Genomic DNA, 15,248 nt, shown 5'->3' with positions numbered 1-15,248 from the left:
AAGTTCCTTTTTTCCACATCCTTGCCAACACCTGTTGTTTCTTTTGTTGATTTCAGCCATTCTAACAGGTGTGAGACAATATATGTAGTTTTGATTTCCATTTGCCTGATGGTTAGTGATGAAAATTTTTTCGTTATCTATTGGCCATCTGAATATCTTCTTTGGAAAAATGTCTGTTCATGTCTTCTCATTTTTAATTGGATTATTTGGTTTTTGGTATGGAGTTGCGGAAGTTCTTCGATATTTACATATACACACACACACACACACAAATTCTTTACAGGGTATGTAATTTCCAAATATCTTCTCCCATTTGGTGGGTTGCCTTTTAGTTTTATTATTTCCTTGCAGAAGCTTTCCATTTTGATGAAGTCCCAATAGTTTATTTTTGCTTTTGTTTCCTTTGCCTCAGGAGACACATCTAGAAAAAAGTTGCTACAGCCAATGTCAAAAAGGTTACTGTTTGTGTTGTCTTCTAGGATTTTTATGGCTTCCAGTCTCACATTTAGGTCTTTAATTCATTTTGAATTTATTTCTGTGTATGGTGTAAGAAAGTGGCCTAGTTTCTTTTTTTATGTTGCCGGCCAGTTTTCCCAACACTATTTGTTGAACTAATAGTCTTTGTGTGTGTGAAATCTTCAGAGTTTTCTACGTATAAGGCCATACTATTTGTAAACAGAATTAATTTTACTTCTTCCTTTCCAATTTGGATGCTTTTTCTTCCTTTTCCTTGCCTAACTGTTCTGGCTAGAAGCTCCTAGATTGTTATTGAGTAGAAGTGGCAAGACTGGGCATCTTTGTCTTCTTTCTGATCTTAGAGGAAAGACACTACATATGGTGTTAGCTGTGGGGTTTTCCTATATGGCCTTTATTATGTTGATGTAGTTTCCTTTCATTCCTAGTTTGTTGAGTGTTTTTATTATGAAAGAGTGTTGAATTTTGTAAAATGCTCTTTTTGCCTCAATCAAAATAATCGTTTTTTTTTTTTTTCTTCCTTCACTTTGTTAATGTAGTATGTTGATTTTCAAGGTAAATCACTCTTGCATTCCAGGAATAAGTCCCTCTTGGTTATGGTATATAATTCTTTTAACATGCTACCAAATTCAGTTCTGCTGTAGTATTTTGTTGGGGATTTTTGAGTCAGTATTCATAAGGGATGTTGGTCTGAAGTTTTCTTGTAGTGATTTTGCCTAGGTTTGGTGTCATAGTCATTCTGGCCTCATCAAATAAGTTAGAAAGTGTTCTCTTCAATTTGCTGGAGAGCTTGCGAAAGATTGGTGTTAATTCTTTTTTTTCTTTCTTTCTTTCTTTTTTTTTTAGAGGTGGGAGGCAGAGGGAGGAGAGAGAGAATCCAAGCAAGCTTCACTCCCAGCATGGAGCCCAAAGTGGGGCTGGATTTTACAACCTTGAGATCATGACCTCAGCAGAAATCAAGAGTTGGATGCTTAACAGACAGAGAGCCACCTAGCCGCCTCTTGTGTTAATTCTTTAAATATCTGGTAAATTCACCAGGGAAGCCATCTGGTCCAGGACTTTTATTTGTTGGGAGGTTTTTGATTACTGATTTAGTCTCCTTATTAGTTATAGGTCTATTCAGATACTTTATGTCTTCATGATTCAGCACTGGTTGGTTTTATGTTTCTAGAAATGTGTCCATTTCATATGGGTTACCAATTTGCAATTACTCATAGTACTGTTATAAAATTTCTGTAAAATCCCCAGTAATGTCCCCACTTTCATTCTCATTTTAGTAATTTAAACCTTCTCACTCTTTTTCATAGCCATTCCAGCAAAAGATTTATCAATTCTGTTGCTTTTTTCAAACAACCAAATCTGGTTCTGTTGATTTCTCTATTTTCTATTCCTGTCTCTGCTCTCTTCTTTATTTCCTTCCATCTACTAGCTTTGGATTTTGTTTGCTCTCTTTCATCTAGTTTAAGATCTACAGTTAGGTTATTGATTTCTTTCTAATACATGCATTCACAGCTATAAATTTCCCTCTGAGCTTTCACTGTATCCTGTATGTTTTGATATGTTGTGTTTTCTCATTTGTCTCAAGGTATTTTCAAATTTCACTTGTGATTTCTTCTTTGACCCATTGGCTAAGAATGTGTTGGTTTCTGTATATTTGTGAATTTTTATGTTTGAGCAATTTAATTTTAAATAGTTCCCACAGTGGATTTCTCATCATTTCTCTTGGGAAAGTTGTATAGTATATACAGGTTGTATATAGCCTTTTATCACTTTTTCTGCTTTTGAGTTCAAGTCTCTTTAATATAACAATCTCAAGGTTGTTTGGAAATGCCCAAATTCTGGCGTCCCCTCAATACATAGGCAGGTCGTGTGCAAATCAGCTCACTAAATTACTTACTGGTGAAACCTAGTAATTTTGTTGGCAGCACAACATTGTACAAACATTGTACAAACGTTGATCCCACTGTGATGAATCAGCTATTAGCTACTAGGATAGGATAGACTAGGATAAAATGATCACTCTTAATTTCATGATCAGGGCCAGCAGGGCCAGCATGAGCTATGGATTATTTCATTGAATTATTTTTTTTTATTAGAAAATAAGAAAAATTATTTTTTCTAATAAAAAATAATTCCACATTAGCAATTCATCATTCATTTTTCTGGATGTTTTTGGAGAGATAGAAATAATTCATGCGTCTTATTAGTGTATGAAATGTGGGAAAGGCAGGCAGAGTGGGCTTTTGGAAATAAGCTTAAACACCTGGCCTGTTCACAATTGAAATCCAAAAGCTTACATAACATGAGAAGTATCTGTATCTCATATGAAGTAGAATATGTTTCATTTTTATGTTCTTACAATTTAAAGAACTCTCATATTTATAATAAAATTTAAAGTTTTTATTTTTAAAAAATAATTTAAAAAATATTTTATTTATTTATTCTTGAGAGACACAGAGAGGCAGAGACTAGGCAGAGGCAGAAGCAGTCTCCCTATGGGGAACCTGATGTGGAACTCAATCCCAGGACCCCAGGATCACGCCCTGAGCTGAAGGCAGATGCTCAACCACTGAGCCACCCAGGTGTCCCAAAATTTAAAATATTTAAGAATTCCATGAATCTTATTTTCCGATTAGGTTTTAATATATATTAATGTAAGTCAAGTATCAAGTGCCTCTAATCCTCACTGTGACATTAGGAGGTAAGTTTCTTCACTCTTACTTTATAGAGGGAACATGATGTCCCAAAAAGGTAAAGTAACTTGCCCAAAGTTGGATGGCTGGGAAGCAACTGCCTCAGGATTCAAGTATAGGGGTCAAGTCCAAAGCCTTTGGATTTTCCACTTCAATCTTTATTTTTCAATCCATATTTTTGACCAAAATATTACAAAATACATATGATACGATGGCTACTGAACAATTTCAAGTTATAAACATTTGGTGGTTTGGCAAATGCCTCTATTATTTTAATAGCAAATTATTTGATGGCATAATGTGCAATTTCCTTTTCAATGAATCTTTATGAATTCTGTTAATTCAAATACACATGACTTTAAAAAATTCATTCAACAGGTATTTGCTATCTTGCATGTGATAAAAACTTTATCAGCTATTGAAATGAATACTAAGACTCCCTTCTTTTAAGGAGCCTTAATTTGGTATAGAAATAGGATTAAAAAAAAACCTTACAGCAGTGATTTTGGTGATTAGCTTATATGTGCATTTTAGGGAGGAATTCAGAGAAGGAGAAGATAAAGCTGAAGTTTTAAGCAGGCAAGACCTAGATATACATTAATAGCTTCAGTGCTAGAATCATTGTACCTAAAACACTTGTTAATTGAGTATAGTTAACACTAAATGTGTATCTTACAATGACTTTTTTTCATTTAGTCCTTCTAACAGCTTTGTGAGGCACAGATTCTTCATTATTTTCATCCTCCAGATAAAGAGACTGAAGCACACAGTTTAGGCAACGTGTTTAACCTCTTCCATGTACAGCCAGTTCTGGAAGAATGAGATTTGAACCCAGGCAGCATCAGGCCACTGGGTTGTGCTGCCTTCTGGGGGAGAAGGGTGATATTCTGGGTGGGGGAGCACATCGTGTGGCTGGACTGAGCACCGCAGGACAGAGGATGGGATGACTGGAGGAACAGCCAGACCAGGCAGCAGGCATTGCTCATTGAAAACCGTGTGGGAAAGTGCTATCCATGGACTGGGCTCCCAGGATAGAAGAGCGATGGGACCCAAAACATTTAAGAGTTTATGCTTTAAAAGCAGTGTACTTTGCTTAAAAAAAAAAGAGGTCTATATATTTAAGAAAACTCAAGTGTTACAGACCACATGTTCGTGTCCCCAAAATCGATATGCTGAAACCCTAACCCCAATAGGATGTTACTAGAAGGTGAGGTCTTTGGGAAGTAATTTGGTTTAGATGCAGTCATGAGGGTAGGGGCCCCATGATGGGATTAGAGTCATTGTAAGAAGAGGCAGCAGAAAGCTTTTTCTCTCTCTCCTCACCTCCACCTCCAACATGTGAGGAAACCAGAAGAATGTCCTTACCAAAACCCAATCCTGCTGGCCTGGCACCCTGATCTTGGACTTCTCAACCTCTAGTACTGTGAGAAATAAATGTCTGTTTAAGGCACCTAGTTTATGGTATTTTGTTACAGCAGCCCAAATGGACTAAGAGGGGAAATGTCTTTTTCCCAGTGTCTGATGTCAAACATTCCCTGCAAACACTGGAAAAACTAGATGTAATACAAAATATATTCAAAAGTGCCATCTCCTCCCAACAAAGAGCTGCATGCCTGGGGATCTTGAGTACGCTCTGGGGGTGTCTCTTTACAGTACCAGAGCCCCTCTGCCGTTGGCCTCAAGCAGGTGTGTGATGGAAGGAGAGGGATGGGTGCAATAGGGTTTTGACGCATTCACCACATCAATTGTCAAAATGTGGGTCAAAGGTGCTAACACACTCACTCTCAAGCACTCTCAACTTTGGTCTCAACAACACAAAATCTGGTTGTCAAAAGATTTCTGGAAGAGGCTTTTCTTCTTTTCCTGAATTCCTTACATATGGTGACTCTTCTGTTACACTGGAGCAACGGGAAAATTATGGGTTTTGGCATTCCTGGGCTTGGTATTGCCATATTTACCTCCGAGTTCCCTCAATTATAAAGGGAATGTGATGAGAGTCTTCTTGCACAAGAGTTGTGATAAACAGGAGTAAACCAGCTAGTGGTGCCTGATACATGGTCGCTAACTCAAAAATAGTGGCTTTTCTCTTTACCCAAAGAAATACATCATTTAAGTGACTCAGAAGAGATAAATGCTTGGATTTAAGTACTGAAGTCATGCACCCAGAAACCTGTCCAGAAGCAAGCACATATGTTGGCTTGGGCAGATTATTAGAACAGAACAGAGTTCATGGCAGGACCAAAAGTTCCTATGGATTCACTTTGGTCCTTTGGGGAGCCTAGAATCAACTCAGACTACAAGGACTCTCAAGAACCCTGTTCCATTTCCTCAGACTTTTGCTGCCTCTGAAAGCAGGTCATCCCATCTCTCCTCCTTTTGACATTCCTTTGGGAATAATCCCTGAAACAGTCAGAGATAAAGCTCTTATGTACTTTCTTGTCCCCTGTATTAACCTGTTTAAGACAAAAGTGCATTAATAATGTGCCATCCTCTCAAAAGTTTGCTTCTAGCAAGCAAATTTGTGAGCTCACACACATGGGGATTCTTTTGCATTTGAGGCATTTAGCATGGGTTTCCCCCCCTCTGAAATGCAGTGCATTTATACTGCAAGTATAAGAAAAAGTAGTAGCATTTGACAAAAAAAAATTGTTCCAAGGACCAGTTTCCCTCTTAAACTGATAAGGGAATAAACTCCCCCTGAAAACAAACAAAAAAACACACATCTCTAACAAATGGTAGTGGTGGTCACAGTAATTATGACAGGAAGGCAGCAAGAGAAAGAAGAAAACAAAACTCAAGTTCCAGCTCTAACCCTTATGAACTCTTTCATCTCACAAAATGGGGTCACAGCTCTTTTCCTTACCTACTTTCACAGGGTTTTGTGAAGATTAAAGAATGTATGTCAAGCATAAAAGAACTGTAAAGTGCTATGCCTCATTACAGGTGCCACATAGGAATTAAATATGCATTATGCAGACACATAGTAGTCCATAATCCATTTCTATTCTAATTTACATTTGTGAGTGATCCAGTGATCTGGATCCAGTGATCCAGTGATTCTGCTTCTGATATTCTCATCTATTAGAAGAAAAGGAAACATTAGACATCAAGGTCTACAGAGGATTGCATCAGTTTCTTGTGTACTGCATTCTAGATTTGGGCAGTTTTCAAGTCTGTGGACAATGAAACCGATAGGCCAATGTTTCATGCAGGAGAATGGGATCATCAGTGAAATGAGCTTTCCATCCAAGGTTTGGGTGCAGGTAGCAGAAAGACTATTCTGATCTATCAAGTACCCTATCACGTCCAGATCATTCTAAAGAAAAAACCTGAACTATAACCGACAACTTAACCTTGGAACCATGTTATCTTACTTCCCGTGGCCCACTGAACTGCTTTTACTAAATTTGTCCTTGGGGGTCATGCCTTCATCTTTCCTCAGGGGTCCAAAAACAACTTGCTACAATCTACGGAAGCACTGACTGTTGAAGACTAAGAGACGACATTCCCTCCCACCCTCTCAACTCTGTTAGTGAAGGGAGAAGGATGACATTTCTTGCAGAACTGAGTCAAAGAAAGGACTCTGCTCTTCTTGAAGAATTAAAGATGTTGTCTTTTGTGAGCAAAGGAAATCAGAATCACGGAGCATGTAGCTGGCTTTTTTTTTTTTTTTTTTACTTCCCCATGAATGACCTTTTACTATTCTTATTTTTCACCTTACATCCAAGGGTAGGAAAAACACCACATTCCAGTTTACTTGCAGTTCTATTAATTGAAGGTTATCAGCTTATTTCAAAAATAGTGGTTGGAGAACATAATCCTCTTGTGGTTTTAAGTACTTAAAACCAAACAAAAAATTAAAACCTTAAAGAAAACACATTTTTTTTTTAAATCAAAAGAAACAGTAATACTAATTTTGAAAAGACTGTTGATGTCACTGTGGTTTATTGGTAAATACAAAGTATAGGCTCTTGCTTTTTTTTTCTTTGCTATTTTTTTTTAAAGCAAAGCCAAGGAGATTAGAAACCAAGTACACATATCTTTTTTAGAGTAGAAACATAAATTAGTTTTAAAAATTAGGCACTTAAAATGTAAATGTAAAATGGCATTTTTAGAAGTATAAACTATCATTCCACTCCTAAATTCCTCCTGAAATGTTTTTACAAACACAAAAGCAAAAGCACGGAAAACATTTCTAAACAAAGATAATTTCCTCTTTAAAAAACAACAACAAACCTGAACACAAATTCTATATGATAGACCAATGATTAAGGTACTGGGGGTAGGAGAAAAGAGCTTCTGAAATTTACATGTTTGATTAAAATATAAGCATTTAATAAAATTATTACAATAGCATACAGTAATATATCATAATGAAAAATATGTCAGGAAAATAATGAATTCTAGACTTAAAATTTTACTTTACAACAAGGCACTTAACACATTGAAACAGTACGGTAAATTTCCGAAAGAATGCAATTGGCTACCTCTCAAACCTTGTAATGCTTTTTCTTTTATGAATATACTATAACATAACCATACATTTTGCAGCATTAATCATTGCATAGGAGGTAAATTAAATAATGAATTCCAACTTGGCAACTAGATTAGCTTATGTTTACAGTTTCTTCTTTTTCTTTTAAAGGACAGTTTTAAATAATTCCATAATAAAAGAACTATTCTCATTCATGATTCATTTAGAACACAGCATAGTTAGATTAATGAGTAATAAAATAAATCAGAACTTATAAGGTGTGTATCTGTATAAAAACTTATCTTTGGGTACCTTTGACATGATTTTCAGTGTTTAGGTATTGAAGTCAAGAGCACTTCTTAATAGAAGAAATATTTTTAGCAAGTAAGTCAAAGGAGTTAAATTATTGCAACACAAGGACATTAAAAAAATACCAGAAATATTTATACATACAAATAGAAAAGCCTTCAACACAGAGTATATTACTTATAATATGCTCCATTTAAAACTTGTAAACTCATTTATCAAGAAATTCCTTCTCACACTTCCTTGCACTACAGAAGTGAATATGTTAAGACCGGCTTAAATTTTTAAACAGTTTTACAGTGCAAAACAAAAACAACAAAGAAATAAAAAGGAAATGTTTAAAATATTGAAGAAACAAGATGTGAACTTTAAAAGAAACTGCATGAGCTCTAGCATGTAAAAAAATAAAAATAAAAAATAAGAAAGACTGCCAACCTGGTGTTTCAAAGTAAACAAAGTATAGGTAGTTATAAAGGGAGACATTAATGATTGTGATAATGAGAGGTAAAATGGTCTGCAAATTTTCTTTGATCAAATGGACAAGAGATCAGAATTGCAACTCCCTGGGATCTAAGCACATCTTCCCTTCAGGAAAGGTTTAAAATACCTTTAAAGTAATCCCTTTTGCATGATGCTTTCAAGTTATTGGCAAAAAAACCCAAAACAAAACCCCAAATAAACGTCTTTTAAAAACTTGAAAATATACTCTATAAAGTGTCAAGTTTGCGTTCCGAGTCACATAATGTATTTCCACGAGGGGGCACTGGTATACAGCAAAGAACCTTCTGCAAGGTCATCATTACACCAGACCAGGGGCCTGGGCTCGTCTGCCCAAAACAGCCTTCCTTCCTCAGCAAACCTCGTTTTCCAAGATGCCAGTAAATTAAACAACAAATTTAAAATACTTTGGGTGGAACTGGGAGCAATGTTGTATTTTCAGAGCTGCAGAGGAGCTCAAAAAATAGAATCTAAGAGGAACCCATTTTCCATTTAAAAGAATTTGGAACAAATATGCCATAATTTATGGGAATCATACATTATATTGTGCAGAAGGGCTAATTACAAGAAAAGCTTCAAACGGGAGCACTGGTCTACAAACACAAGAATAATGGGTAAAATCTTGTATGGTAATTAGCAAGGAAAAGGAACTCCAAAATTTGACCATTTCAAAGGCAAGATAGTAATGTTTAAGTTTTATATCCCAAAGTAGCATGTGAGGTGAAGCCTCAAGTTTGCTTTGCTAAATGTAAAGGAGTTTCTCTATTTCTTTTATTTTCCCATCTTGAAACTTTGGTGTTTTTCCTCCTTCTCTTCAAATCACATGCTTCCTCAGTGTCTATTAGACATCTATGACACATACATGTAAGGAACACGTGAGCAATAGTGTCTCCACACATGAGGTCAGAGAGGTTTTTAAAGTTCTTTAAAAGGTGATGGTATATTTTTTTAAAAAACCGCATCACTTGACCAAAATGCAAGGTTTACTGTTTAGAGGGTCTCCAATAATTAACATATCATGATTCTTCAATCTTAAATACTCTTCCTTATTTAAGCTGAAGAAAAGTAGGTTATCTAGGACACTCCTGAATAAGGCTCTTGGGTCTATCAGGTTATGATGCTCAAGGAATATACCAATGTCAAGAGCACAAAACCCAGGCTTCAGTGTCAGATGCTTTTTCTAATAATCAGACAGCTGGAATTGAAACTCTGTGTTTTCGAGCACAACGCCTTAAGTATCACAAGTGTCAATATTTAACAAATGAGAGAATTCTGCCCAAGCCCATCTGGTAAGCTATAGGTATATTTCTTATTGGTTTATTTAATAACAAATACCAGAAAAATCCTTGCGTTTCAAAGCCTGCCAAAGATATTCAGGATTTCAATTCTCATTTTAAATAACTAGATGAAGAGTATCTTTTTTTCCTGCCTTTGAATTCAACTACCTCTCCCCTTCAGTGATTCTTCTATTACCTAGGGAAAGAGCCATACTGCATACATACACAGAATTTTAGCACCAGAAAAATGACCTTTCTGAAAAGATTTATATTTGTGCTTCTCTCAAGCAATGTGAAGGTCAATTTTGTGTACCAAATCAAGGCAAACTAGTTTATAATGACAAATTAAGGGATATTTTTCATTCTCATGTGGAGGGAAATTTTCACCTTCAAAATAAAAGTAACTGCCCGTTTCTACCACATTGGCCTGTCTGCTGATCTAGTGTGGATGATTCTGTAACCATAAATCTTTTTTAAGAGTTGCTAGAAGTCTCAAGAAATGAACCAAGTGACCACATAATCTGATCTGATTTTTAAAAATCCATCTTCTTTTTGTATCACCTCAAAGAACTTTAGAAACAGTTGTCCTCCTTTACTGAGTAGCTGTAACTGTCTAGCAGACTGATTCCAACAGTAGATTATAGTGCAGCACCGTGGTGTAATTTCAAGATCAAAGTCAAATTACTCAATTGTGGCTCAAATATGTCCTTAGGACCAGTCTATAAGAAGCTGAGTCTTTTGCTAAAAGGCAAGGATACATTACACTTTTGGATTCCATCTTGGCTTTTCCATAAAGTACAATGTAACTAGGAAGAAAGAGCTTTCGGTGAAATGTGACCAACTGCATTTCTGAGTTCCAATTAGCAGCTGTCAAACAGAGCTCACCCAGGGTAGGACGGGAGAGAAACACAGGCTTGTTCCCCAAGTGGCATGAGCATACTTTCACATACATACACGTTTTCGGCCTGTGCTGGAGCAGCAGACTGCTCTGGGGGTGCCAGATGCAAATTTACCAGGCAGATAGCATATAAATGTATACACAAGGACCACTTGTTTAGCAGAAATAGCTCTGTGTTTCATAGATTTTAAAGTGAAATATTTACACACATAAAACTGTGAGATGTGTCAAATACTTCCATATTAGATCACCTTTCCTTTTTTTTTTTTTTTATAAAATTATCAGTTTAAAAAAAAGTAAAAGTGATACATAGTGCATTGGGTGGTAGCAGCAGTGCACATTCCCAGACCTGACCCAGACCTTCCCCATCACAAGGTGGAAAACAAAGTTCATCTCAAGTTTACTTACAACCGATAGATTTCCCCCTCATTAATAAGCCTAATGCTAAGACCACGCTCACATTAGGCTATTCCATTTACACAGTAGCTGTATATATCCAGATATTTTATTTAAAACATTAACAAATTCTTCTGACCTTGGAGGAAAAAAAAATCCTGAAAAAACTCGGTAGAGGGCTTTAGTGGATAAAGAATAAGGAAAGGAATAGTATGTTCTTTGGCACCTCTTTAACAAGCTCATTAGTAAAATCCCAGTTTGGGGGCTTGTCACCAATGAAGAGCTGCAGGAGAATATACCTTTCTCAGGATGAATAAAAAAACCAGTCAAAGGGTAATACCTCGTTCATCTTTCTAATCATTTACACAAAATTTGGTCCACTTCTTCATTTTGCCAGTCAGTTCTTCTAAAATAAAACCCCAAAACTATACCTTTGGTTACAGCGTTAACTCTTTTGGTATAAGAGCTGATGCCTTTGTTTTGCTCCTCAGGTAGATTTCTCATTATCTTCACCTATCTTCTGAACCCGTGAATACTTCTTGCATGAAGATTTAAAGCAGCCAGGGGGCCAGGAGAGTGGCCAGGAGAAGCAGCAAGGAATTGAGCCTTGTACATTTTTCTCGAAAAAATAAAAGATGGGGAACCACCACGCTCGAGACAAGAAATTAGTCTGTGAAGAGACTTTCAAGTTCTGTAAAAAGTTAAAAAAAAAAAAAAAAGAAAAAAGAAGAAGAAAAGAAAATTAGACCGATTTTCCATGATTTGCATCCTATGTTTTTCTTAATTAAATTGTCATTCATTGTACCATAACAGAGAAAGCAGCAGAATCAGGATCACAAGGCAGTAATTGTCTTTTTGTCTTTTCCCTGATTCTGACATGTTTCTGGTTCCAGGCCTTCCCCACTTTCCAGCTCATGCAAATTCCTCTGCCTGCAATCCCAGTAAGAGTAGAGGCTCAGGAATGGATGTGAGAGTTAGCCAGGAGAAACAGTTCTTAGGATGCGTCAGCAGGTGAATCTGGGCTGAGGAAGATGGAAGAGTGAGAGGAAAGCTCACAGGGTGGAGCAAATTTAAGACTAGAGGTGAAGGTTTTGGTTGCTGGTGTCAGTAGATATCCAGATGGAAGTATTAGAAAGAAGGAAGGTGGAAATGAGAGAGTCTACAAAATGGGAAGTAGAGCTACAGAGACAAAATAACCCATAGCATGGGCATCTATCAGTGGATGTCATTAAATGAAAGGTGGTGTTTAGACCTTTCAGGATTAACATTTGCTCACAAGTTATATGCATCGGACAATACGGCAAGACTATCCAGAGATAAGTCATGCCACACAGACTTACTCTTGGACACCAAGCACATATACCTGGACTAGGAAAACACAGAGAAGAGGAGGACTCATCCCAACTTGGGATCACAAGAAGAGAGCAAGAGTTAGGAAGACTTCCTAGAAGATGTGGCATTTGAGTTAACTCTTAAACATAAATAGTAGAAGAAAAATAAAAAAGGTTATCTGGGAACAGAAGGCAGCAGTAACAAATAAGAAAGTATATAAGAAGGGAAGCAAGAGCGCACAGTATCACCAAAAGATGTACCAAATCCAGGAATTCATGGACTACTTATTTTGCTTGACGTTTAAAAACAGTTGCTGCCTTTTCCTCAGAATTAAGTTTTTGGAGGGCAGGGAGCATGTCTTACCAAGCTACACTACAATGCTTCTATAGAGAAAGTCCCTGTATTTTATTTTATTTTTTTAAATATTTTATTTATTTATTCATGAAAGACACAGGTAGAGAGAGAGGCAGAGACACAGGCAGAGGGAGAAGCAGGCTCCATGCAGGGAGCCTGATGTGGGACTCGATCCTGGGTCTCCAGGATCACACCCTGGGCTGAAGGCAGCGCTAAACCGCTGAGCCACCTGGGCTGCCCAGTCCCTGTATTTTAATTTAGCATTTATACTTCTTCAACTCTGGTTTCGATTAATTGAATTAGTAAAACACCATGCTCTATAATTACACAGCACTTTTATCCTTGAATGTCATTTCTATTTGTGACATTATTTGTTTGAAGAGGCAGTAATGGGTAGACATTTCAGGGAACTGATAGACCACACACATGAGTGGCATTGGTGGTTATTCCCACTAAGCTATCAGAAATCTTACTGTATGAAACAAGGGGCACTACATTTAAAGAAAACAAATCATCCAGGGATAACTTCACTGCTCTCACCTTTTCATTTGCCATTGAGTGGTACCACCAAAACAGCCGTGTTGTAATATAATAAGCAATGATCACATCAACAGTATAGTGTTCGTGTGCTACAAGAATGCAGATGATCCCAGCGGCACTCAGCAGCCAGCAGATTAAATGATACCACCAGAAGTGACGAGGTGAATCTAGACAGTAGAAAAAGTATAGAGTTAATAAGATTTCCAGAGATGAATTTAATAATTACAGTCTACATTAATGATCTTAAGTAGAATAATCTAAGATCAGGAAGTTACTGGAAGGAGAAAACTGATTAACCCCAAGAGTCACTGTCATTATCCAGGATTTGCTCAGGTAGGAAGGGAGAAGGAGAGGGACCACTGGTAGCAGGTCTAATAGTCATTCACTGGGGAATAGTCATTCTCTAGACATTCTAGACCTTGCCCACTGCTAAGCTATTCAATAAGGAAGAGAACAGAATTGTTTATTAGGTTGGTTGGAATTGGTATTGTGGCCAGCAACATTTGCTTCTCAGCACTTTTATACTGTTATTGCTGATAGCAACTATAAACACTCCCTATACAAAACTGAGGATTCTGGCCCATTCACTTGTGGATTTTAGCCTTCTAGTGAGTCCACTTCTAGAAGGTCATTATATTGATCGGCTGTAAGAGAGAACTAGAGCACTCATCAGGTGAAACAGGATCGCACACGCCACAGCCTGCCCACACAAGCAGTAATGACACAGGTGTGTATGCAATCTCTGGTTCATCGCTAATAATGCTATTCTTTCTTTTTAATGGCTGGTTTTTTTTTTTTCTATTTTAAAGCTTTATTAGCTCACAAAGTAAATAATCTCACAAATTTATTTCATATTTACCTGTGTTTATATTCATAGTGATATTTATTTCTAAGTGCAGAACAATGGTAGAACAGCAAAAGGATCCATATTTCCAGAAATTTTTTTTTTAGAGATTTTATTTATTTATTCATGAGAGACACAGAGAAAGAGAGATAGAGGCAGAGACACAGGCAGAGGGAGAAACAGGCTCCACGCAGGGAGCCCGACATGGGACTCGATCCCGGTCTCCAGGATCACGCCCTGGGATGAAGGCGGCGCTAAACCGCTGAGCCACTCGGGCTGTCCATATTTCCAGAAATTTAGATGAAATACCAAATCAGGTATCATTCAAATGAAAAATATTTTTTGGTGAAAAAGCTGTTGCTCTTTTGGTCCCAATTGAAACAGAGAGATAATAAACCTGTACTTGCACTGGAAAGTCTGACTTTTACATTCTGAATGTGTTCCTTTATTTCTTTTCAGTTGGTTTATCCTGCCACTAAGTTCTAGCAGATAACTGATAGACTTCCAGAATTTTACAGCTGGAAGAGGCCTTACCCTTTATAGCCAGGTGGCCAGATCCAAGCCCCATAACTGTTCTGTTAGGCTAAGAATATTAAAAATTGAACCGACATTTAGAAATCGGAATGTTTCACTAAATATGCATTCTGCAGACCTACAGTCTCCACCCTTCCCACACCAACCAGCTTCCTTTGCTTATAAGTTACCCGATATTTATTACCTTAGAAGTTAAAACTGTTTAACTCCTGATTGCGGGCAAACCCAAACCATTTTGTATTTGTTTATCCACAAGAAGCAAAGCTGAAGTAGATAAGGAGTAAAGAGGTGGGCTAAACGACCATTTTACTACTCGTGGAGTTGAAAATGAAGTTTTAGGAGTGGCTGGAAATACTAATACTGCTCTTCCACAAAAATATACTCCCAATTATGCTACCACTTTGGGACCACTGCTCACTAACTGAGAACACTGGCTGACTCAAAGAAAACATTTAATTTAAATGATTTTGAAATAGAAATGGGAAAATGGTAATCCCTTTCTGCTTTTCCATTTTACCATAGGGATAACGTCGAGCTGAAAGATGATGATACAAATATTAATTCACTTCGCTTGTCTGTGAGATCCTAGTCCTAGGTGTCATTGAATAATCTTACAGACAATGGACTT

General features: G+C 37.1%; 1 protein-coding gene across 25 annotated transcripts in view; it reads right to left on the bottom strand.

Moving 5' to 3' along the window:
• Positions 1-7,081: 7,081 nt before the first annotated feature.
• The window catches only part of SGMS2 (sphingomyelin synthase 2), a 130,414-nt gene continuing 122,247 nt past the window's right edge, over positions 7,082-15,248 (bottom strand). For all 25 annotated transcript variants that reach the window (XM_025465838.2, XM_049105029.1, XM_025465839.3 and 22 more), the window contains 2 exons: positions 13,243-13,409; positions 7,082-11,707 (listed from right to left, as the gene is read on the bottom strand). In XM_025465838.2, the coding sequence (XP_025321623.1) occupies positions 11,504-11,707; positions 13,243-13,409 (371 nt within the window). In that variant the 3' untranslated portion in view covers positions 7,082-11,503. The remainder of the gene's footprint in view (positions 11,708-13,242; positions 13,410-15,248) is intronic.

This window comes from Canis lupus, chromosome 32, assembly GCF_003254725.2.
Source record: "Canis lupus dingo isolate Sandy chromosome 32, ASM325472v2, whole genome shotgun sequence".
NCBI classification, from domain to species: Eukaryota; Metazoa; Chordata; class Mammalia; order Carnivora; family Canidae; genus Canis; species Canis lupus.
The sequence above is the reverse complement of the archived record's forward strand: the minus strand, read 5'-3'. Positions and strand labels throughout refer to the sequence as shown.